At 47.5% G+C, this 25,446-nt stretch overlaps 1 protein-coding gene across 3 annotated transcripts in view; it reads left to right on the top strand.

Moving 5' to 3' along the window:
* psda (pleckstrin and Sec7 domain containing a) overlaps positions 1 to 25,446 on the top strand; it is a 34,831-nt gene that overhangs the window by 4,257 nt on the left and 5,128 nt on the right. For 2 of the 3 annotated variants that reach the window (XM_084562207.1, XM_084562206.1), the window contains 12 exons: positions 2,049 to 4,604; positions 5,677 to 5,776; positions 8,210 to 8,484; positions 8,558 to 8,832; positions 9,240 to 9,477; positions 9,547 to 9,806; positions 19,367 to 19,564; positions 20,084 to 20,164; positions 20,334 to 20,446; positions 20,643 to 20,701; positions 20,949 to 21,038; positions 25,206 to 25,249. In XM_084562207.1, coding sequence (XP_084418333.1) covers positions 2,220 to 4,604; positions 5,677 to 5,776; positions 8,210 to 8,484; positions 8,558 to 8,832; positions 9,240 to 9,477; positions 9,547 to 9,806; positions 19,367 to 19,564; positions 20,084 to 20,164; positions 20,334 to 20,446; positions 20,643 to 20,701; positions 20,949 to 21,038; positions 25,206 to 25,249 — 4,118 coding nt within the window. In that variant the 5' untranslated portion in view covers positions 2,049 to 2,219. The remainder of the gene's footprint in view (positions 1 to 2,048; positions 4,605 to 5,676; positions 5,777 to 8,209; positions 8,485 to 8,557; positions 8,833 to 9,239; positions 9,478 to 9,546; positions 9,807 to 19,366; positions 19,565 to 20,083; positions 20,165 to 20,333; positions 20,447 to 20,642; positions 20,702 to 20,948; positions 21,039 to 25,205; positions 25,250 to 25,446) is intronic. The other variant, XM_084562208.1, reaches the window with a different exon arrangement.

Raw genomic sequence — 25,446 nt, 5'->3', positions numbered from 1 at the left:
GTTCTGGATGATCCGTTAACTCTGCTCTACTTTCACCAGTTACTAACAACATTTAAATCCAACTCGCTCCAGACGCTTAGTTACACGTTGTCATAGCAACTGACTGATAAGTTTCGTTTTAGTTATTTGACGCTATAGAAACAGGATGTGACATCATGGCGACCACCAGTTGCCATGCCAACTGCTCCATAAAGTGGTCTGTGGAACCGTGAGAGTTGTTAAAACAGTTTTAATAACTAGTCCAGTGTATAATCCATCATGTCCTTGTACCAGGTGGAGGTAGAGCAGAGCGTAGTATTAATGAAACTAAAACATGAGTGAGTCTGGAGGAAGTGTGGGCGGGGCATCAATATCACGGCTCCACGTGGCTCCGCCCTCAGACCGTACTGATCAGACTCTGGATCCAAACTCACAAGATGGCGCCGCCCGTATCCCCGGGAAGATAGAGTCAGTTTGACCAATGAGAGGAAGAGGAGACGTGGCGTCCATGTTTATATACAGACTATGGTCTCCACTAATATGGAGGGGGTGGAGCTTATGACACCAGCCCGCCACCAGGGGGAGCTCCACGTGTCACAAACTGTTCTACAGGTTTAAATGTTCAGTCAGTTGATGAAGCTCAGGTTAGCTCATCATCACCTCCATCCTTCTCATTTCTTTATGACAAACAGTTTGGAGGATTGTCAGGACATCAGCTTATTTACCTCCTGTCACTGCTACAGGGTTAGAATCAGTGCATCCTGTTTGAGCCTTTAGTAAAGACCTAGTTGAACTGAGAACTGATCCAGAGGACTGAAACCACTGACCCCCGTTAACACAAACTCACTCCTCTTTCTCTGGATTGATTTGAGTTTAAATCTAGAACAGATGGAACTAAATGATTAGAATCAGAAGCAGCATCTACAGGTAGAAGAGTTTAAACCCTCCTCCTCAGGTGTGCAGAGCCATGCAGTTAGAGCAGCTTTTCCTCGTCTATTAATAGATGAATTAGACTCACATGTGTCTGTTGGTGTCTGCCGTTGTGTTGGAGGACGTGAACGGACGAGTAATTAACGTTTAGAGATCAGAGGGAGAACCAGTTTTACTCTTTACAGACACTGATTCATGATGCCTGAAATAAACTGGACCCAGAGTCTCCTCATCCTCCATCAGGATGACCTTTAACCTCCACATTAGCCCCCCACCAACAAATGAAAAGGGAATGTAAGTAAAACCTCTTAAAGACCAACAGAAGATCTGCAGTGTACCGCTGCAGACAGTACTCTAGAACTAGACTCAGAATCAGACTCTGGTATAAATAGAATTATAATATTATAATCGCACAAAGGATCTGATCTGAGAGACTCCAGAACAAGAATGTCTTCCAGGCGACATTAGAACCTGATCAATGATCAATAAAAGCTGTAAGACTGGTTTCATTAGTATGATCTACTCCAACATGAGCCCAACGCATCAAACTAAACCCGACAGCCTCTGGTTTACATTCAGTAGCTGATACTGTGAATGTTTGATGGATAGACACGTCAGCTTTCTGAGCAGGTTACCAGTAAATCTGTGAATGTGGACATCAGTAGTCTTCTTTGCCTCTGATGAATAAAACACTAGAGGTGTTTAGTTTCTGATTGTAGTAGAGAACCAGTTTATCTGAGGCCTAGTTGACCTACATAAAGCATCTTGATAATCAGACTGAAGGTTTATGGTTAGTGGGGCAGAACACTTCCTTTAGTCTCACTTCAGCTCATGAAAATGACTCGTTTTGTCTGAATCTTGTCATGAGAAGCTGCTGGTGAAGTCTGGAACCGTTAAGAGCAGCTGCTTCCACATCTACCTTAAAAACGCGTAAAGTTTTAGTGACAGCAGTTGGTTCAATGTACTCAAACCATGTCTGAATGTGTGAAAACACAGAAAGAATATTCTCGTGCCTGGATTTATAATCTTAATTTAATCTGAAGCCGTCTAACCTTTGTGAAACAAAGCTGGGAGTCAGAAGTTGAAGTTTATTATGAATTAGAGAGTAAACTTTGTCTCTTTCTCCACTTTCTCTGCAGGTTGAGGACATGATGTCTAAAAGGAGGGTGGACCTGGAACGCCCTTCCTGCCTCTGACCTTCATTAAAGACTTTTCATGAGCCTTGTGCTGGACACCAGGAGGCTGAGGGATCCTTTGTCCAATCAGCAAACAGAAACGTGAATACGGGACGTTTGGGGTCAGGGGCAGTCATGTCTCAGGCAGGTAAAGTCCTCCACCTGTACGTTGAGGTGAGGTCGGTCGGGGAGGACGAAGGTAAGGTGCCGGGAAGAAGAGACGATGGAACCAGTCACCTGATGCTTCAGTGTCCAGACGTTCTTCCTCATTCTCAAAGGACCTCCACCCACACCAGCCCTAGCCACAGTCCGGATCTGTCCCCACTGATCCAGCATCACATGGGGGGTGGGAACCATAGCTTAAGCCCCTCAAAGTCCTCCTCAAGGCACTCCGTTAGTTTCCAACTACAGAATCCTGATGCCACAGGCTCTCCTACGCAGTTCCAACGGCAGGATGTGTTGTATGATAGTTTCGGTCAGTTACTCGAGGTCCTGGCACCTGGAACCAACGGTCCAGCCATTCGTGGTTCACTGGGACGCACCCCTTCCACTGAGCTGGATCCCTACCAAGCAAGGATCAACACATCATCTACATCCTCTGGGAGGCTGACGGTACCCTCCACCCCCACCAGCAGCCGAAGGTCCTATGAGGTCCCTCAGGTGGCAGGTGAGGAGGGGAGGACCTCAGTGGTGTCCTTTGGCTACATAGAGAAATCCAACGTTCACAGCATGGCTGCCCACCGATCGTCTATGTGCCAAAATGAACCTGACAACCCTTTTAACAGAGTGGACAGGCCGTTACCGCCGGCTCACCTCCGGAAGAGGCTGAGTGATCCAGTGTGGTACAACGGTCAGCCATTACAGGGCGACCCGTTACCCCGTCATCTGTACCAGAATCAGTCTCCCCAGGGCTCACCTTACCTGCACAGAGCTACCCTGGACTCAGTCGGCAGAGACGCCACCCACAGGGCCTTAGAGGAGTTTGGATCCCCAGAACTCAGGCGCAGATTTACAGGTTACGGTCCAGAGTATTGCAGTCCCACCCTGCCGAGGCACTATCAGTCACCTCGCTGCCGGTCCTGGGGTGGGTCACCCGTCCTTCCCCGCAACACCCTCACCCTGCCATCCAAGACCCAGCTCCTGGAGCTCGACAGGGGAGTCTGCCGGGGTTCAATGAATGGATTACCCAGAAGTCCTGCCTCCGACCATCTGTGTGCCCACACTGGATACTTGTCCCACACAGCTCCGACCTCTACACTCCGCTCCCATGGCTTTGCCCACAACCAACAGAGACCATGGATGGGGGATGAGAGCCCCAGGTTACCAAGCAAATTTCATCCACCTTTACCAGCAGGGAGACCCACAGACATCCAGCATGAGGTCCCAGCTAGCATATTCCCCAGCAGCAACCCTTCCAGGACAGGCTGCCAAACTGGGAACTCCCATCACACTGTTAACAGTAGCTATAGTTCTAATATCACCAACACCAGTCATTATGTCTCAAACAGTAGACTCTACACTGCTACCAGTAACTCAAATGTACCCGGGTTCAGTTCCTCTCGCTGCAGTAGCAGAGCCAGTGATGCCCTCAGCCCTACCAATGGCAGGAGAAGCATCTCCCCATCCCCAAATGCTGAAGTAGCTAGTAAGTTAGCTATGGAGGCTACCAAGTTGTCCAGTATATTTGCTGACAGACGGACTCCTTCTCCAACCCCCTCTAAAGCTGAGTCACTGAGGCCTGTGAGTCCCAATAATGGAGGACTGTTCCTAAAAGAGTCCCAACCCTATGCCACCCTTCAGGGGCAAAGCTCCCCCGAACCTCTGCAGGCCGACAACCAGAACCACAGCTGGAAAACAGACAAATTAATACCTCAAACTAAACCTGGACGCATCTCTCCTCTGCCCACCCAGAAAGTCCTTACTTCACAAGCATCTCCAGCCTTGCCGGCTCGGTTGCATCGTTCAGCTGCCTCTCAGTCACCTGTACTGGATCCACGGCAGAAACAGAGTTTATCTTCAACCAATGACATCTCTTCTCTGCACCGATACCAACCGCCACAGTACACTGGAGATAAGACGCCTGGTGTGGAACTGAAGCAGCACGATCGTCTCTTTGAACGATCACCCAGAGACAGCCCTGAATTAAACAAGAGACCTCTTCCCAGTCAAAACACAGAAGCTTCATCTGTGAGCTGGACCTCCAGGCAGCAGGAGAGGAGGAATGCTGGACCAGTCCAGGATGGATGTGAGCTCTATGAAGAAAGCTGCAGACGGTCTCCTTCCAGGGTTTACATACCCAGCAAAGAGGCGACGGCACAGAGGTTGTGTCTGGGCTTGTCCAAGGACGAAAGAGAGGAGGTCCAGGATCACAGCGGGGCGGCTGGGACGTCCTCTCAGAGCTCCAGTGGGGTCACGGGCAGCCTGGGGGACAGTTCCCAGCTGGACCAAAACGACAGTCTGTCCCCTGAAACCTCGAGCCAGTCCAGCCACGATACGGCAGACGGCGGCTCTGGGATGCAGGTCGGCTGGACGGGAGGGTGATGGGGGTTCAGTTATCGTCTAGATTATGTACGATTGTGTTTGTTTGAATCTGTGTGAGAAGACTGAGGCTCGCCTGACGCCATGTTTTCCTCAAATATAATAAATAAATGGCCACTGAGGGAAGGTGAAGCCCAGACAGACGTTGTCAAGTTCAGTGTATTTACTGCACAAGCAGCCTCTGATCTCATCTGTTTATTGTTCATGTTGTTTTGGCTGAATCGTGAAGGGACCGGTTGATAATGTCCTACAAACATCCGTGAGATTCACCAGAGCAGCTTCTGTTGCTCTAGTGAATCCTATGAAGGGATCCCCTGACTGCTTTGAGGCGTCTTAGAACTAACTCTATAATTACTGGAACCGTACCGTTGTTGAAAACAAACAAATGTGTTGCTTAGAGGAGTCAAGGCATGTGACAATATATAAAACATAGGAACAATGAAGAGGAAGAGGTTAAAAAATTAGATTAAAACACAATAAAAAAAGAGTAGAAGCGTAAAAGAGTAGTCCTCAAACTGAATTAAATGCCCAAGAATAAACATTTGTTTTCAGAAGGAATTTAAAGATAAACTGGGTTCTGCTGCTTTTCATTGCCACCGTTGCCCTGGTGCTTGTTCTGGAGGTCCTGGACTAAGGGAACTGTGAAGCATTTTGAAACTGAAGTAATCAGTATTCACACTGGCCAGCTGGACAGGAGGGGCTCTGTGGTTGGTCCACACGTGGTCATTTGGATTTATTCATGTCTGGAGGTGCTAGTGGGACACTGTAGTTTATCGCCCTGAATATAATCTGTCAGAAAGTTTCTCAGCCTTCAAATTCTTCCGTGTTCTTCCTGTCAAAAATTCAGTCAGTGACAGAATCAGTCAGATTATTTTGTTGATGCAACCACTGTAGAAGGCAGAGTGGTTGCATCAACAAGTGGTTTGCGTTTTCCTGTTATAGCTCACTTTCGTATTCTGTACTAAAACTGCCAAAGACCATTTGTCCTGATGTTTTTATTGTTTCAGTCAGAAACTCGTATTATTTAATCTAATATGTTTCTTTCCTGCTGCAGTCGGACAGCTGCTCAGCCACGACTCCGTCCTCGCGGTCTCAGAAGATCGCCCAGGCCAAGTGGGAGTTCCTGTTCGGAGGTCAGGCAGAAAAAACAAAAGGTACTGTAGGTCATTGAGATGGCTTTTTTTATTGTACACCTTTTCTTACATATTTGTCATGGTGTTCACATTTTAGCTGCTTTTGATAATCAGTCCAGTGATTGCTAATATAATAACACAACACCCACTGCCACATCCCAATCATAAGAGATCACAATCTACTTTATCTGTTATTGTTTGATCAGATTTAAAACTAGGTGCTAACCCCTTTCACACAACAAACCCAGTACTGGCTGATATAGTTTTATTATCTACTGTGGTCCTTTAGAGTCTATCCACATGATTCTACATCAACTATCAACCACATGGTGACTTGACTGATAGAATCTGAGCCAATTTCATACTTTGTCCATTGCCTCCATCTAGTGGTAACACCTCTATATCGCAACAGCCACATGGAGGAAATCTCCATCTTCTTCTGGATTGTATAATGATCACAATGGTAGAATGTGATGATGTCCAGGAGAAATATCCAAAGGTTGAATTGTGTGTACGTTGCCTCCTGTAGTGGAATCAGTAGGATTTTGTAGCCAGATTCCCTTTCAAGAGGTAAAAACCCAACGTGGAACACTTTGGGTTTTTACCAGGGTCCATGGAGACCAGGGTCCATGGAGACCAGGTTCAGGAACATGGACCTAATGGTTCCGGAGATAGCAGCCTCCAGCAGCCTAGGGACTAAGAGGTTCTGGCTATCTCTGATATTTCATGGACGTCTTGATAGAATGTTTTGAGTCAAAAGCGTCGACTCAAGATGAGCTGATATGAATCTGGTCCTCGTCAAACTTGTTTCTGGTCATAAAGACAAGAGTCTGATAGTCTTCACTTCCTGATGTTCCTGCTGGTTATTGCTGCATCATGTGATAAAGTTTTCTATCAGTCCTCTGTACTCGTCTGTAAAAATAACCTCTCACTGGGATTTATTCACGGCGCTCGTACAGTACAGCTACACTCACTGTCCTCTTCATTAGGTACACTAGTGAAAGCAGTCATGCACTAATTCATCCAGTTCAGTTTCCACCTTCTAACTTTTATTCTGCTGCAAACCTGGAACAATAAGCTTTTGTTTCTAAACATCTGGTGATTTCTGCTCTTTCTATAAAAGTATTAAACATTCAACTGGAACAACAAGACAACACAAAGTCAGACGTTTACTGACACGTTCTGCTTCAGTACATCCACATAATCTACTTCCTGAAGTTCATCAGTCTGTCCTGCAGCAAAACACCAACACAGTGATGCTGCCTCCTTCATGCTTCACAGCTGGGATTAGGGATGTCCTGGTTGGTGTTTTTAAATGAAAACCACATCCTTGTAGCATCAGAATATCTTCTTCTGGTTTAATGGAGGTTGGCAAACGTCAAAGATGCCAGAAATCCAAGAAGAAGAAGAAGACGACTTTAGGAATCTACAGGAGAGGAACTTTAGGGTCATTTAACAACAGCTCAGGGTGACGTTCTCCACCTTTATCCTCCAGACATTATGATGTTCTCGTTAAACACAACCTATCTGTGCTCTTATCTGTTCTTTGGCCTCTGACCGCGTTCTGATCCAGTTCATCTGATTACTGGTCTGTGAATGTTCTCAGTGGTTCAGGTCATGGTATACATTGAGGAACAAGCTGAGACAAAGACATGTGGACTGGTTGTGTTTGTAGAAGATGTTTCCTCCAAGTGTTCAGCTCTAAATGATGGTGGAGAGTTTTTATCTGTGGGACTGACTGTGACTAGAGTGTGATAATGACCAGGGTCATCAGGTCACCAGTGTTTGATTCAGCTGTAGTATCTGTAGAGGTGTTGTAGTTCAGAGCAGTCCCAGCTGTAGTCGGTGAATGTTTCTTTCTTCTCCGTGTAAACAAGCAGCTTCAGGAGCTTCATCTAAGCCAATTAGCAGAAGCTGAAGCTTAGCGTAAGCCAGAGCAGCTCTCGCCATGAACAACTCTACGCACAAGTGTTACCACACATCACCGCTCACTTCCTGTTCTTTATTTAGATCACTCCAACCTGATTTAGTTTTTTAATTTGATGTACTTGATGCTTCTATTTGTGGAAATGTGTCACAAACTCCAGACTTCAGCTCATAAAGGCTTCGTATCAATATTATTTAGAGCAGGGGGGTCAAACACTCGGCCCGTCAGACGGTCTAATCTGCCCTGCAGCATATATTTACATAGTGGAAAGATTAAACTGCAGTTATTCAGTACAAGTATTTGTTCCTAATTTGTTCTCAGTTCTAGTCAGAACACAACAAAGAACTTATTGGTCTCGAGAAATTTCAGGTCGTAAATTAAACATTTTTGGTCTTCGTTTGTTCTTTGGTGTAAACCCCCCCCCCCCACTGTAGATAAACAGGAACCAGAGCAGGTCCTAGTGAGGAACCCTGTGGAACTCCTTTTGTCTTCAGACATGTAACCGTCACACGTCCTTTCTCCTGCAGACGCTCCGTCCACGACGCCTCCAACCAGCGGCTCACCCAGCCCCACCCCACCCTCCTCCCTCTACCTGAAGCCAGCCAATCAGAGGAGGGGGCGGGACAGCGGGGGTAAAAAGCTGTCACATCACGAGGTGCGGCAGATCGAGGTGGAGCTGGTGACCCCTGACCCCAGAGGCTCCGCCCCCAAGACGGGCATCATCCGCCAAACCATCAAATACTCTGAGACGGACCTGGACGCCGTGCCGCTGCGCTGCTACCGGGAGACGGACCTGGACGAGGTGAGAGTCCAGAGTCCGGGTCATGGGAGTCTCAGGTGGCGTCAGGATGTCAACTCTAGTTTTTAATCCGTAGGTGATGCGAGCGGAGGCAGAGGCAGGAGAGGAGGCGGACTCGGCCTTCGGGAGTAACCGCAGCGTCCTCGCAAACTCCAGCTTCAGCCCCGCCAACGCCTCCCCGAAACCCCAGAGCCCTGGAGGAGGCAAGGATGAGGACGAGGAGGACGAGGATGAGGAGGAGGACGAGGAGGAAGGAGTGGCGAGCTGGGCCAGCGTCAGGATGCAAGGAGACCGACAGAGACAGAGAGCGGCGAAGGAGGAGGTGGAGGTGTTCAGTCTGCTGCTGAAGGGGTGAGACAAGGTCAAGTTATTTCTACCACACATTTAAAACCTATAGATGAACAGAGGACGATGAAGAGGAGACACGATAAGAAGAGCAGCTCTGTCTCAGACTGAATGAAATGAAAAAGAATAAAAATGAGATTTAAGAACAGGCAGTGTCCAGGACAGCCTGGTGAGTCTGAGGGATCTGCTCTCAGCTTCATCCTTGTTCCTGGGACGAGGAGGAGGAGGAGGAGGAGGGGGATGGATAGATAGATAGATAGATAGATGTTCACTGGAACCAGAACCACGTGAGTCACGTCAGTAACTCGTTGGATGTTTGGTGAAACCCATGGAGTCAAGGAGACCAGTCCTCCTGGAGCAGATGTTCTAGTTTGTTCATGCTTCTCTCTTCTCGCTGGTCGTTTCCTCGTCAGGTCGCTGGACGCCTCGTCCGACTCCCACGGCGGCCTCAAGTCTCCCATCTCCGTGGGCAGCCCCCGCCGACCCTCCGACAGCAACCTGGACTCCTTCAGCCGCCATTTTGAAAGCATCATGGAGTCCCACCGAGCCAAAGGCACCTCGTACAGCAGCCTGGACAGCGTCGACCTCCTGACCTCCGGGTCCACGTCCGTGTTCACCTTCGACCTGCCGACGCTCACCCCAGAGATCCAGGTATGAGGCCGAGGAATCAGGTGGTTGGCGACCCGGACGTCCCACTGACGAGTTTGTGTTTGTGTTCAGAGTCAGATCTGCGAGAGCGCCAAGCAGATCATCGAGCTCAGTTTCGCCCCGTTGGCTCGTCCGGACCCGTCCGCCCCCTCTGAGACGACCCGCTCTGAAACAGCCCTCAGCGCCTCGGGCCCCGGTGTCCAGGGAGCCTCCAAGGACGATGCCGGTCCTCCGGTCCGGTCCCGGTCGGAGAAAGACTCGTGGCGTCGCTCCAATCACATAGACGGCTTCCGAAAGGCGAGCTCAGCACCGTCGCTCCACAGCAGCCCCAGGTGAGTCGGACCGCTTAGCAGTTAGCTTAGCAGTTAGCTTAGCAGTTAGCTTAGCAGTTAGCTTAGCAGTTAGATTATTGATGCTGTGACACAGTCTGAACCCAAGCATCAGAAGAAGCCATTAAACAGAGACTGTGATGCTTGTTATCGTTAGAGGGCATTGATACGACCAGTAGACCTGAAGAAGTGGCTGAAACACTTCCTATGACTGAATCCTCCGAGGATCTGAACTATCACAGAGTTTAGTCTGGTTATTGGTTGGTGGTCAGAGTCTGAAAGGAAAGAACTCAACAGAGACTCCAGAGCAGATGCTAATGGAATGCTAATGTCGATGTTAATGGTCATGCTGATGGAGATACTGATGCTAACAGCTAGCATGTCAGCGCTGCTCCACATCAGTGTGTTTCCTCTAAAACTAAACCAGGTAGATCTGCTCTAAGTGGGTGTTAGCATCCTTTAGCAGTGGTTAGCATCACAGCATGAAGGTTATGGGTTCTAACCTGCTGGCTGTCTGGGGTCTTGAGGAGTTTCCATGGTGACCTCTACAGGATCATCACAGCTAAATCAGACTCAACACGATGGAGAATCTTTAAAACATAATTCACTGAATAAATCTGAACTTTAGTTTAGAATCATTTAGTGAAACTGTGGAATGAACTTTTCATTCATAGATTCAAGTATTAAAATTTATATGAAGACTTGTTGAGTCTGGTTTCTGATTGGCTGCTGGTTGTTGAGTCTTTAGTAGACTGGTTTCTGATTGGCTGCTGGTTCTTGTGTCTTTAGTAGACTGGTTTCTGATTGGCTGCTGGTTCTTGTGTCTTTAGTAGACTGGTTTCTGATTGGCTGCTGGTTCTTGTGTCTTTAGTAGACTGGTTTCTGATTGGCTGCTGGTTGTTGAGTCTTTAGTAGACTGGTTTCTGATTGGCTGCTGGTTGTTGAGTCTTTAGTAGACTGGTTTCTGATTGGCTGCAGCTCCTTGTGTCTTTAGTAGACTGGTTTCTGGTTGGCTGCTGGTTGTTGAGTCTTTAGTAGACTGGTTTCTGATTGGCTGCTGGTTGTTGAGTCTTTAGTAGACTGGTTTCTGATTGGCTGCTGGTTGTTGAGTCTTTAGTAGACTGGTTTCTGATTGGCTGCTGGTTGTAGCTCAGCTGACTGAAGGTTGCTGCAGTGACACAGGTCGGACACAGGGTGGCAGCACAGAGCCGTATGTGGCTCCAGTGTCTGGTGGTCAGTGTTAGAGGAGGCTCTGCTGCAGCTCTTACTGAGAGACAGGAACATAAATGTGATTGTGACCTTTAACATCTGACCCTGAGCCAGTCACAAGACATATTTATTAGATTTAAAAGAAAAAACTATTCATTAGATTCTGTTCAGTCATTTCAGACACTAAACAATGAATGTAATTCAAATTATATTAATTTAATTTAATAAGCATCAGGTTATATATTTTAACTAGCATATGTTGGCTTAGTTGTCTGTGTTTTAGTAGAATAATAGATTTTATGCAGCGGTCTATGATTGTGTTTTTAATGTTTACATTATTTTGGCATTTTGGAGCGACAAGAAATTAAACATTTAGTAGCGAGGATTAATGTAGTAAAGGTTCAGTCTATAAATCATAAACTTATTCTAACGGTTGTGGAGCAGGAGTCGGTCTCACCTGTAGGTCTGACCTGTGGGTCTGACCTGTGGGTCTGACCTGTGGGTCTCACCTGTAGGTCTCACCTGTAGGTCTCACCTGTAGGTCTGACCTGTGGGTCTGACCTGTGGGTCTGACCTGTGGGTCTGACCTGTAGGTCTCACCTGTGGGTCTCACCTGTAGGTCTCACCTGTAGGTCTCACCTGTAGGTCTGACCTGTGGGTCTCACCTGTGGGTCTGACCTGTGGGTCTCACCTGTAGGTCTGACCTGTGGGTCTCACCTGTAGGTCTCACCTGTGGGTCTGACCTGTGGGTCTGACCTGTAGGTCTGACCTGTAGGTCTGACCTGTGGGTCTCACCTGTAGGTCTCACCTGTAGGTCCATCACCTCTGATAAATTCACTCTCAGTGTTTTCATTCATAGCCTCCCATGTTTTCTGTGTGACCATCTCTTTGTGCATTAATGCAGCTGAGTCTCTTGTATAACTCAAGCACGACCCCCTCCCGGTCCGTCCGGCCCGGCTGCCGTAACCGTGGCGACGGTGGCTTAACTTCCTGGAGTGTGGTCTGGGTTTAAAATAGAAAAGCAGAAGTGGTTTCACGGTTCATCACCTGGTTCTGACACTGACGAGGCCTGAACACAGAACCAGGACCTGAGACCTGAAGGTCTGACGCCAGACTCAGACCCGTGACTGTAATTATGGAGCATTGTTCCTCTTAAAACCAGTCATCTTAAACCTGTAGCTTCTACTGTCACTAAGGCTAAATGGTTAGCTTTAGCTTAGGGTTAGTTGTAGCTGATGGTAGGTTTAGCAATAGTTGGTTAAAAGCTAGCTGTTAGCTTTAGCTAGTGGTGAACTTTGGGTCAGGGTTAGCGGTAGCTAGTGGTTAGCTTTATTGTTTCCAGGAGAAAACAAACGGAGACTCAGAGAAAGAATCCAGACGAGGAACAAAAACAGGATCACACCCAAACTGAAGCTACTGCTGCTGCTTCTTCTTCTTCTTCTTCTTCTTCTTTTTAACGAGACTCCTCCCAACAGACACATTTTATATTCTAGTTTTGTAAAGACCTGTTTCATGTTGAGGCTCCTTCATCTAAACCTGATTCTTATTTTATATGAGAACAAAGAGGAAAACATAACTATCAGTTCTTCATTTTTGCTGATTAAACTTGTTTTGTTTCTCGTTTGTCTGTGATGATGTCCGATGAGTTCTGGTTCTACTTTCTCTTGTGCTCCACTTTCAAACCTCGGCCGTCACATGAAACAGTGATGAAGGGTTTGGTTCAGTGACTCTGCCCTCTGCTATTACTGACGCTGTAAAGTCTGTATTTAACAATGAGTCACACCGTGTCTTTATGTCTCTGGTTAAAGCTCAGAGTAGCTTTGGTTCATGGTTCTTTGTAGCTAATGGTTGCTTCATTACAGTTATGTGGCTACTGCTTTTAGCACAGTGTTAGCTGTAGGCAGTGGTTAGCTTTAGCACTGGGTTAACTGTAGCTAATGGTTAGCATTATGACATGGATAACTGTGGCAAAGTGTTAGCTTTAGTACTGGGTTAGTTATAGCTAATGGTTAGCTTTAGTGCTGGGTTAGCTGTAGCTAATGGTTAGCTTTAGTGCTGGGTTAGTTGTAGCTAAGGGTTAGCTTTAGTGCTGGGTTAGTTGTAGCTAATGGTTAGCTTTAGTGCTGGGTTAGTTGTAGCTAAGGGTTAGCTTTAGTGCTGGGTTAGTTGTAGCTAATGGTTAACTTTAGTGCTGGGTTAGTTGTAGCTAAGGGTTAGCTTTAGTGCTGGGTTAGTTGTAGCTAAGGGTTAGCTTTAGTGCTGGGTTAGTTGTAGCTAATGGTTAGCTTTAGTGCTGGGTTAGCTGTTGCTAATGGTTAGCTCATGTACAGTGTTCTTTGTAGCTAATGGTTAGCTGTAGTGCTGGGTTAGTTGTAGCTAAGGGTTAGCTTTAGTGCTGGGTTAGTTGTAGCTAATGGTTAGCTTTAGTGCTGGGTTAGTTGTAGCTAATGGTTAGCTTCAGAGCTGGGTTAGTTGTAGCTAATGGTTAGCTTCAGAGCTGGGTTAGTTGTAGCTAATGGTTAGCTTTAGTGCTGGGTTAGTTGTAGCTAATGGTTAGCTCATGTACAGTGTTCTTTGTAGCTAATGGTTAGCTGTAGTGCTGGGTTAGTTGTAGCTAATGGTTAGCTTTAGTGCTGGGTTAGTTGTAGCTAATGGTTAGCTGTAGTGCTGGGTTAGTTGTAGCTAATGGTTAGCTTTAGAGCTGGGTTACTTGTAGCTAATGGTTAGCTTTATGACATGGATAACTGTGGCAGTGTTGCTGTTCCCTGTGCTGAACACTGAGAGCTATCTGCGCTAACTGTTTCCAGCTGAATGCTAACACGTTGAGCTGAGAACATTCAGACGTTTAAGGAATGAAATGAAAACACCCAGACTGACTGACTGCTGGGAGGTTTCTGTTCTTCTCGGTTTTCCTTTTGGCTTCGTCCCACTCCTTCCTCTGGGTGGAGACGCACAATTCAAATTCAAACACATTCAGACTTTATTGTTTCCAGGAGAAAACAAACGGAGCCACAGAGAAAGAATCCAGACGAGGAATGAAAACAGGATCACACCCAAACTGAAGCTACCGCTGCTTCTTCTTCTTTGGTGAACACACAGACACATTCTGGTGTTTCTATCTTTGTGAGGACCTTCCTTTGACATAACTCCTTCACTGCCCTGTTACCCTAACCCTGACCTTTGACCTAACACCAGCTCTGAACGGGTTTTAACCTTCAAACGACACCATGTCCTCACAACGTTAGCATTCCTCAGGAGTTTGGTCCCTGCAACCTAACGAAAAACAGCACACACACACACACTCGGTTTTATCAGCCTATAGAGGGAAATTCCAGACGGATTCATCCAGCCAGGATTTCACATTTACTCCTCCTCCTCCTCCTCCTCCTCCTCCTCTCTGTCATTCATGTAGATCTTTTCCATCTGTTGTCTGGGTGCTGTGACCTCTGACCTCTGACCTTCTTTTGCTCGGAAGGCGATGACACTGAAATAAAATGTTTGAGTTTCACGTTTGCTGGAGAAAGATCCAAGTTAAATGTGCAGCAGCTCTCAGAGAGATGAATGAAGTTTGATGTTTTATTGAAGGAGTTCATTCTGAAGCCGTGTGGTTTGTTTATTGAGCTGCTGAGACGGATTGAAACGTCCAGGAAGGTCGATGCAGCCAAAGGAAGGTAAGAAGAGACAAAGAGAGGAAGGAGAGGACAGAGAGGAGGAGGAGGAGGAGGAGGAGGAGGAGGAGGAGGGGCGTGCCGGTCAGACAAGGGAGGAAACACAAACCTCCTTCCCCTCGGTGGAGGAAAATAAGGCAGCTGATGGAACAACAGGGAGGGAGGAGAAAGTTGTGGTGAAGTTGAGAGGAACGCGCTGAGACTTCTAAAGTAAGGAAGAGAATCAGAGAAGAAGAAGAAGAAGAGGAGGAGGAGGAGGAGAAGAAGAAGGAGGAGGAGAAGGAGGAGAAGGAGGAGAAGGAGAGACGAAGGAATGAAACCAGACGGATCAGAGAGGATTTCCACTGAAGCTCAGACGTCGTTTCTTCAGGATGTCGCTCGGTTTCCCTCGGTAACGCCTCCTCGTCCGTCAGGGGCGTCCACAAGGAATGTCGCTCTCAGCAGCTGACATCACAGGCTGGGTGTGAGAGTGGGTGGAGCCAGAGTGCCATGGCAAACTACCTGTTATGCTGGGGGGGCGGGGCTCTGGAGGACCGCTACCTGTATGCCCCGCCCTACCCGGCCGTGTACAGGTGAGTGTTCAGGATGCTTCCCTTCCCTGCTTCCTGATTGGTCCGCCGATGAACGGGGAAGGATTATTTTTCCCTTCATGACTCGGTTCACGTCGTTTGGTTCTTCTTCTTTAGTTGAGATGCTACAGGTCGAATCACTGCCCCCTGCAGGACGTAATGATTCACTGCTGACGTGTTGCTGACGTGTTACTGACGTCGTGTTTGTTCCTCTCCAGTCACGCGTTTCTTTATAACATTTATAATGAATGTAGCGGTAACTATGGCGACAGGTCCCCTGTCATTGGTCTAACCTAGCAACAGTAACATAGAGAGGCGGGGCTTGACAAATGGGGGAGTGGTCAGGGGACCAATCAGAGGTCAGTTCAGTGGAGAGCTTTAATTAGCTGCGTTTATAGAGTCAGATGATCAGATGGATTCGTTTCAGCTCTGATAGTTTCTGTGTCTCTGTGAGTTCAGACTAGAAAACAGGAAACGAGGCAGCGTGACCACAGGTGGATCAGTAAAGCTTCACAAACATGAAGCTGGTGTTTAAAGGTGTTGTTCCCTGTTAATGTGGTGTAGATGTTCCTGCATCAGTTTGGTGAGAACATGCCTCAGACCAAACGTCTGTCTGGTTTTAGTTGAAGCGACTCAGTCTGTTTCTAATGTTTGTATCATTCATCATAATTCATCATAATTCATCATAATTCATCATAAATCCTTATTTTCCTTCCGTTACTCTGAAGTTGTTTTTTATCAGAACAAACCTCCCAACGTGCTTCGTTTCACTTCTTCTTCTTCTTCTTGTTCCTTATAATAATAAAACTTTCACAAAGATGGAAACTAGAAGTGAATTTACTCCAGACCAGTTCTGACACCAGTACAGATCACATCCTGTAATGGACTCTGAAACTCGTTGTGTTCTTGAATCAGATCTATAAAAACCTGCAGCGCGTGGAGAGGAAGGAAGGAAGGAAGGAAGGAAGGAAGGAAGGAAGGAAGGAAGACGTACTCCGTAGTTTTCACCTCCTCCTGCAGCAACGTGGACGGTTCACATTAAATAGATTCTAGACCGTCCTGACAACACGACGCGTTAGATTAGAAATGAAACCAGATTTCTTCTCGTCTGGAAACAGTTTGCTGAGGAAGACAAAGACATCAACGGCTCCCAGCAGGAGTCCTAAACCCGTTTCTCTATGATCAATAAAAATTCATTTTCAAGCCTGGTAACTTAAAAATTCATAAATGAATGATGAAGGGTGATTTTACAGTCTTGGTGGAGGTTGTTGTTACTCCACAGAATGAATCTGAAACCTTTTAAATGTTCAAACGTCCAACAGCGACAAGTCAACGTGAATCTGAAGGTTTTAGATTCAGCAGGTGAACGTCTCGTCCTCAGAGCTGATGCTGATGGTCCAGAGAAGGAGGAGAACCAGAACCAGAACCAGAGACGGGATCAGATGTTCTCTGTTGGTCTCTTGTGTCCAGGACGGTTTTTAATCTTGTTGGTTTCAGAGGTTTAGGAATGACTGGACTGTATCAGCAGACCGTCCAACAGATGCTCTGGTTCTTTCATCTCAGCCTCTTGACTCATTGTCCTCATCCTCTGTCCCAGCTGGTGGATCAAACCAACGCCAGCCTGGAGGCGGGGGGGTCCGACCAGGTGTCACTGGCTTTGTGGATTCATGTTTCTGTCCTTTGATGATGATGATGATGATGATGAAGGTCCACCCGTTAAACCAGAGTCTGTCCAAAACATTCTGTGTTGAATAAATATTCATTGATTCAGTTTTTCCAACATTTAGATCAAACTCATCTGGACTCGTTGTGTTTGTAGAAGACGTTTCCTCCAAGTGTTCAGAGAGTTTAGGTTTTATCACCTGAAGGTCACATGACTAGAGTCTGGTAATGACCTGGACCTGGACCTGGACCTGAGTCTCTACAGGGTGTCCCACTGATCTCCTCTATAGAGATATTTCTGTGGTGTTTTATTAAACAGGTTGACGCTGGTATTAGTTGCTCCACTCGTCTTCATGTTGTACAGACGCATGTCCTCAAATATCAGCGTTATACTCTTTGTCTCTGAGTGTCTCTGTCGGTTCAGGTGGTTCCAGAGGTTTGTGGAGTCTCCTCCATCTTGTCCCTCTAGTTTCTCATCTGTCTTGTGTCTTTGCTTCGGTCCAGCTGGTCCTCAGTCGTCCAGGTCATGGTAGATCCAGAACAACCAAGCTGAGACAAGGGCGACTGGACTGGTTGGGTTTCCTGGAGGATGTTGGACGAGACCAGTTGGTTTATTAGATCTGAGCTTCTGTCATGTTCTGCTCTCAGAGTTCTGTCCAGAGGTTCCAGAGAGGTTTGAATTAGAAGCTAATGACTGCGTCTGACAGGATTTATTTGGGGGTAATGTCATCAGAGTTATTGTAGCTCCTGTAGCTTTAGATCAGATGATGTGAGCTGAACTGTGACCCTGGTTAGGACATGTCTTCATCATTCTCATCAGTCCAGTGTCATTTATATTCACTGTCCTCCTCCTGACGCTGGACGCTGAGAGTTTCCTTTCATCATGTCGAGTGAAGTTCAGTTGTTATTTCTGTCCTGGATGAATGGGATGTGTTGGAGAGCGTAGGAAGGTCTGCCGACAGAAACATCCGGACCAGGAAGTACTACTGACCCAGAGGACGGACAGCGTCTGGCTTTAATTGGTCCTTCAAACCAGGAAGTAGACGTCTCAGGGTTCTTTGTCTTTTACTGAAGACAAACGTTCTACTGAGAAAAAACTAAGAAGAGCTACTGTTAGCTAACAGGCTAGCAGGCTAGGAGGCTAGATTGATGACTGGTCTGTGATTGGTCGATGACTGGTCTGTGATTGGTCGATGACTGGTCTGTGACTGATCTGTGATTGGTCGGTGACTGGTCTGTGATTGGTCTGTGACTGGTCTGTGATTGGTCGATGACTGGTCTGTGATTGGTCGATGACTGGTCTGTGACTGATCTGTGATTGGTCATTGGCTGGTCTGTGATTGGTCTGTGATTGGTCGGTGGCTGGTCTGTGATTGGACGGTGACTGGACGGTGATTGGACGGTGACTGGACGGTGACTGGTCAATGGCTGGTCTGTGGCTGGTCTGTGATTGGTCTGTGATTGGTCGTGAGAGTCTCTGGTCGTCTGAGGGGAAGCTGGGCTTCATTAAAGGAAGTGGCGTCCACGCTGCGGTTCGACCACTTCCCACTTTGACTCTCATTCACTGTGACTCCACTTCCTGTTGACATCAGAGCGATTAAACCTCTGTTAGTGTGAAGGAGGACGGATGGACAGAGGACACGTCTCAGCAGCAGAGAGGTGTTTTACATTCACTCCATTATTGATCAGAAAACTCAGAGACATCGAGCTGAACTGAGCAGATCTGAGGCTTGGACTCATCTGGACTTTGTAGAAGTAAGTGTTCAACTCTAAATGATTCTATCACCTGAAGGTCACATGACTAGAGTCTGGTAAGGACCTGGACCTGGACCTGGACCTGTCCATCCAGGCTGAGACTGTTTTCTGTTGCTCATGAATCATTTATTCCCGGCTGTGATCTGGTTTTTGTGTGGGTGAAGCTGGATTATTCTGGATTATTCTGGAACCTGGACCCAGATGCTAAAGGCTCAGGATCTTCTCCTGGATCTCAGCGTTTCTGCTGAACCTCTTGTTTAACTCTTCATTTTCTCGTCTAGAACCAGAATCATTTCATAGAAAAGGAGGAACTCTGAGAACAGGAAGTAGAACACTTTAATCTAAATAACGGCCAGATCATTAGGTACGCTAGTGAAGTCATTCTAATCTAAATAATGTTGAGTTGATGTAGAAGCAGCGTCAGGAGGTGGTGGTGGTGGTTGACCTGTGATGACTGTGGAGGATGGAGTTAAACTGGATTCATCTTTAGGAACCAGCTACAGATCAACATCTCTCTGAGTTATTACAAACTGAACCTGAACACCAGAACCTTCACTAGTGTACCTAATGAAGTGGCCAGTTCCAGTGAATTCTCTTTTAATAAATGTCTAGTCAGTCTTATTGACGTCCTCTCAGATCATCAGGTCTTCAGGTGTGAAGGATGTGAAGCTCACCGTCCCGTGTCGTGTTGTGTTTTCAGGGAGCGTCCTGTGAACCGTCCGGCCGAGCTGCTCTACCCTCAGGCGGACGTGGCGGAGCGCCTGGCGCTCGGCGGCAGCGATGAGGCGCTGGCCAACGGCACCAAGGCCGACCTGCAGGCCGCCAGACGCCTCGCCAAGCGCCTCTACAACCTGGACGGCTTCAGGAAGTCGGACGTCGCCCGGCACCTCGGCAAGAAGTAGGTGTTTCTGACCTTCGACCTTTAACCTCAGGCAGCCTCCTGACTGGTGGTTGTCGTAGTAACTGGAGGCGGCTAGTTGCGCCACCATGCGTCACCTGAATGAAATGATGCGTCGTGATCACATGATGCTCCCCGACCAATCAGAGCTCAGCTGTTTATGATCCAGGAAGTATTTATTTAATGTTTTATCAGTTCCTCAGTCAAACACAAACATTTAAAATGATTTAGAAAGCTAGCTTAGCAGCTGCAGACGTGGGATTTACCTTCAGCAACGATCTGCTGGACCAATCAGATCATGGGGGTGGGGCTTAATGTGGTGATGAACAGAGGAGTAGCTGTGATGTGGAGTTAATTAGTTTAAATGAGATGTTTTTATTTCTCTCTGGTCCAGAGGAATTAAACCCATGTCTCTCTGTCTCTGTCTCTGTCTCTGTCTCTGTCTCTGTCTCTGTCTCTCTGTCTCTGTCTCTGTCTCTATCTCTCTCTCTGTCTCTGTCTCTCTGTCTCTGTCTCCAGTAATGAGTTCAGTCAGATGGTGGCGGAGGAATATCTCTCTAACTTTAACTTCACTGGTCTGACCCTTGACCAGGCGCTCAGGTCAGTCAACACTTCCTGTTTTCACAATAAAAGACTGAGAAGAGGATCATATAAGTTACCTGGGGGCTTTTATTGTGAAACATCTGTCAGCAGGTTGTTTAGAAACATGTCAGCCTGCAACGAGCTTCATTAACGTCTGGTTGTTGTTGTTGTTGTCGTTGTTGTTCAGGGCGTTTCTCAGACAGTTTGCTCTGATGGGAGAAACTCAGGAGAGAGAGAGAGTCCTCGCTCACTTCTCCAGGAGATACAGACACTGTAACCCAGACTGTCTCAGCTCTGAAGGTACCTGGCTGTCCCTACCTGTCTGTCTCTACCTGGCTGTCCCTCTACCTGGCTGTCTCTCTGTCTGTCTGTCTCTACCTGGCTGTCTCAACTTGTCTGTCTCTCTGTCTGTCTCTGTCTGTCTCTATCTGTCTCTGTCTGTCTGTCTCTATCTGTCTCTGTCTGTCCCTCACCTGTCTGTGTCTCTGTCTCTCAGACAGCGTCCACACTCTGACCTGTGCCATCATGTTGCTGAACACCGATCTCCATGGAAACGTGAGTCAGTTTATGTCTCTATAGATCAGCTGATAAATAAATAAATAATAAGTCTTATAATGTGATGAACGTGTTTCCTGTTTAAACGCGTCTCCTTCTGCTAAGCGACATGTTTGAGGAAGTGCTGACCGTTGCCGTGGCAACAGTCTGTATGTGACAGCAGGAGTTAACGCTGAGCTTCATCTGTCACATGGTGGAAGTGAAACTGACGAGGACGTCCTGTCTCTGTCTCTGTCTCTGTGTCCAGAACGTGGGGAAGAGGATGTCCTGCAGTCAGTTCATCTCCAACCTGGAAGGACTCAACGATGGAAAGGACTTCTCCAAAGACCTGCTCAAGGTGACGCACGCATTCACGCATTCACTCATTCATTAACCCCCACCACCTAGAAACACGTCCTCTTCTTGGTCTCTAGTGGACGTCCCACACTCTGGTTGCCTATGTAACACTCTTGTATATTTCACGATAAACAAGCTGAATATAAAGTCTAGGGATGTTCCAGTCCAATCTCAACTGTCCTCAGTGTTGGTTAAGGTTACTAATATTAGCCTAAACCAGCTAACGTTAGCCTTAAACCAGCCAACATTAGCTTAAACAAGGCAACATTAGCCTAAACCAACATTAGCCTTAACAAGCCAACATTAGCTTTAACCAAGCAACATTAGCGTAAACCAGCCAACATTAGCCTAAACCAACATTAGCTTAAAGAAGCCATCATTAGCCTAAACCAGGAAACGTTAGCCTAAACCAGCCAACATTAGCGTAAACCAGCCAACATTAGCGTAAACCAGCCAACGTTAGCCTAAACCAGGAAACGTTAGCGTAAACCAGCCAACATTAGCCTAAACCAGCCAACATTAGCGTAAACCAGCCAACATTAGCGTAAACCAGCCAACGTTAGCCTAAACCAACATTAGCCTTAACAAGCCAACATTAACGTAAACCAGCCAACGTTAGCGTAAACCAGCCAACATTAGCCTAAACCAGGAAACGTTAGCGTAAACCAGCCAACATTAGCCTAAACCAGGAAACGTTAGCGTAAACCAGCCAACGTTAGCGTAAACCAGCCAACGTTAGCGCAAACCAGCCAACGTTAGCGTAAACCAGCCAACATTAGCCTAAACCAACACTAGCTTAAAAAAGCCATCATTAGCCTTAACAAACCAATGCTAGCTTAAACCTACTAGCCTGGTGGTTCTCAGTTATTTTCTGTCATTCACTGTGATGTGGTTGTCAACAGTACGAGGCTAACAGCTTCTTTACGCTCACAGCCTGTTGGTGATATCCTCCATCAGCTCTACACCTGTGTTCTTCTTCTTGAGCTCTGCTGCCACCTAGTGGATAAAACACACTAATACCCCCTCCCACTATTTGAGTAGTGTACTAGCCTAAACCAGCTAACAGCAGGCTAGAACATTAGCCCATAAACCGCTAAACCGACTACTGTTGCATAAACTCCCGTCAACAAACTGATTCTCTGGTCGTCCATGTCTCTGTAGAAGACAGTCGGTCTACAGTGGACGTCCCAGACTCTGGTTGCCATGGTGACCCCCATATAAACATGTGGAGTGTGTGGGCGGAGCTAGCTCTTCTTGCTGCTATCATCATGGTGGATCTGGGGGTAGGAACCAAAATGGTGGACAGTGTTTCCTTCAGGGAAACGTTTGGGGAACTTTGTGCTTGAGTCACGTGTCAATCAACTGGATCGGCTTCTCCCATTGGACCAGATCAGTTCAACTTGGTCCCGCCCACTTCAGAGGTCTCCAGAGGTTTGTTGGTTCGTGGTCTGACCTTCAGAGGTCGTTGTTGGTCCTCATAAACAAACAAAGACACGTTCTCAGATCTGAGCGTCTGACCAACATGAATGTACGTCACCTCTTCATCTCCATCATCTTCATCATCATCGTGGTGTCTCTGTTAGTGTGTGTGGAGGGTTTGTTGCCGTCGGCAGCAGTAAATATTCAGAAGACAGTTATAACTGACATGTCTCAGAATCTGGGACGCTGTCTGAGAGAAAAGAGGACACGACTGAGACACACCAGCTCTGAGGAACTTTAAATTATTCATCATCACAGTAATCATCTGATATCAGACCAATCAACAGCTGCTACTGTCTTTATGGACATCACACACACGTCCCACATGTCCAAACCTGAACCAGTAACTGACTGACGCTGTGTGTCTCTGGTTGTTGTGTCTCTGTGGTTGTGTCTCTGGTTGTTGTGTCTCTGTGGTTGTTGTGTCTCATGAGATCAAGGAGAACTGGGTCCATGGTTAGCCTAGCTTAGCATAAAGGCTGCTAGCTGCAGCCTGGGTCTGTCTCATAATGAATCATTCTGGTTTAATTCAATCAAACCTTCAAATAAATAGATTCTCATTATTTTCTACAGAAATAATAATAATAATAATGTTGTTTAGTTCAATGAGAAACTAAACATGAATATTTAAACTGACAGAACAGATGAACGTTGATGAACGTTGATGATCGTTGATGATCGTTGATGTTAGCAGCCGTGGCGTCGTCGCTCAGACCATCTGATCACGTATCGACTGTTTGAAGCTTTGTTTTCGTCTCGGCTGCTTTTACATTCAGCTCTGAGAGTCGTCCTGATTGACAGCTCCAAGGAGATCAGGGGGCGGGCCCAAGCTGCCAGCCCTGCCCTCTGATTGGCTGCTGCAGCTGGGAGAAAATGCGCATTGCGAGAGCGAGGGAAAAAAAGAGAGAGAGAGGGAGGAGGAGGGAGGAGGGAGGAGGGCGAGCAAGCAGTCTTCAACAGTTCAGAGGAGGAAGAGGAGGAAGAGGAGTGAGCTCACCTGATGGAGGGATTCTCCTGCAGAAGGAAGACGACAACAAACAGAGAAGAAGAAGAAGAAGAAGAAGAGAGGAAGTGAAGTTGAAGAAATCTGATGAGGAGGAAGGAGGGATTCTCTCTCTCTCTTTAAATTCAACAGGAGGAACTCCTTCTGTTTTCACTGCACCTCCTTTTGTTCTGCACCTCCATCATCCCTCCATCATCCCTCCATCATCCTCCTCCATCATCCCTCCATCATCCCTCCATCATCCTCCTCCATCATCCTCCTCCATCATCCCTCCATCATCCCTCCATCCTCCATCATCCTCCTCCATCATCCTCCTCCATCATCCCTCCATCCATCAGGGAGCTGGAGGAGGCTGACGTCAGTTTTGGGGTGCTCTCTCTCTCTCTCTCTCTCTCTCTCTCTCTCTCTCTCTCTCTCTCTCTCTCTCTCTCTCTCTCTCTGTGTGTGTGGGTGTGCTCGCTCGCCCCTGCCTCTTCCTTCCCTGGTGTTTGGACGTGAGGTCGATCGTCCGCCGACGTCTCTCCTCCGTCACTCGTCTTTATTTTGGGCGCAAGGATTCTCCTCCGACCAGAGGACGGGCGGACGGACCCATGGAGGACAGTCAGAGTTTAAATAAAGTTTGATCTGAGACGTGACGCCGTGACGACGGTCCGACGGTTCGACGGTCCGACGGTCCGACGGCGTCTGGTCTGGTTTCAGTCCAGTGACTGTTTCCTGTTGGTGGATCTGATCCGAGCTGTGACGACGTCCGTTCCTCTGACGTCTCCTGGATCTTTACTCTGATTGGCTCGAGCTCGTCTCGTTTGTTTTGACCCGAACCGGTCTGACTCGGGTCGGACTCGGGTCGGATCCGTCGGCGCGATGATCGGCGTCAACAGCATCCACTCCACGGGACGCATGCGGTCCCGGTCCCTGTGCTCGGTCCGGAGCGGCCGGGACTCGAGGGAGGCCGACCCGTTCAGGTATCCCAGAGCCCCCCGGTCCCGGTCCCTCAAACCGCTGGCCTTCCCCGACCTGCTGGGAAAGAGTCAGGACGGACACCAGCACCAGCACGGCCGCAAGAAGAAGGTAGACCCCCTCAGACCAGATTATTATCTGTGCTAGCATGCTAGCTGTGACAGGACGGACCGGACCCGTCAGGAGCTAAAACGTCTCTAATGTCTGATAGGTTAACTTAGTTTATACCTGAGGAGCTGCTCAGGAGCGCTGCCCTCTACAGGCTGATATGGTTACTACGACCTTCCTGCTTAGAACCAGTTTGTGTCGTTCAGGTCAAAGATGCTAAAGAAAGGAGACGTAGCTTCTTCAGTCAATCAGATTCTCACTGTGAGACGTCCTCTAGAAACACAACAACACCGTGAGACGTCCTCTAGAAACACCGTGAGACGTCCTCTAGAAACACAACAACACCGTGAGACGTCCTCTAGAAACACAACAACACCGTGAGACGTCCTCTAGAAACACAACAACACCGTGAGACGTCCTCTAACGTACATGAAGGAATAACCTGAAGAGTTTAAAGGAATAAATGTCTTAACTTCATGTTTCTACTGCACAGCCTGAACTCACAGCCCAGTGACTGTGTTGGTGGGACGTGTTGGTGGGACATGTGGACGGGACGTGTGGACTGTGGACGTTCAGATGTTGTGGACGATGAGGTGCTGATGTTGTGTTGTGTCTCTGCAGACGCTGTACAGCTCCATCAAGAACGAGAAGCTGCAGTGGACCATGTAAGTCTGACTGTGTCTTCATGTCCTGCTGTCCTCATGAGGACCACAGACTGAGGTCCTCATGAGGACAGTACGTCGTGTCAGTGACTGTCCTCTCAAAGCCAAACACATCTGTGTGTGTGTGTTGCCCTGACTCCCTCATTTAAGCCTCTGTTGCCGTGGTAACTGTATCCTGTTCTTTCCTGGTGATAATTACA

The sequence above is a fragment of the Chelon labrosus genome (assembly GCF_963514085.1).
Source record: "Chelon labrosus genome assembly, chromosome: 15".
In the NCBI taxonomy this organism is placed as follows: domain Eukaryota; kingdom Metazoa; phylum Chordata; class Actinopteri; order Mugiliformes; family Mugilidae; genus Chelon; species Chelon labrosus.
The sequence above is the reverse complement of the archived record's forward strand: the minus strand, read 5'-3'. Positions and strand labels throughout refer to the sequence as shown.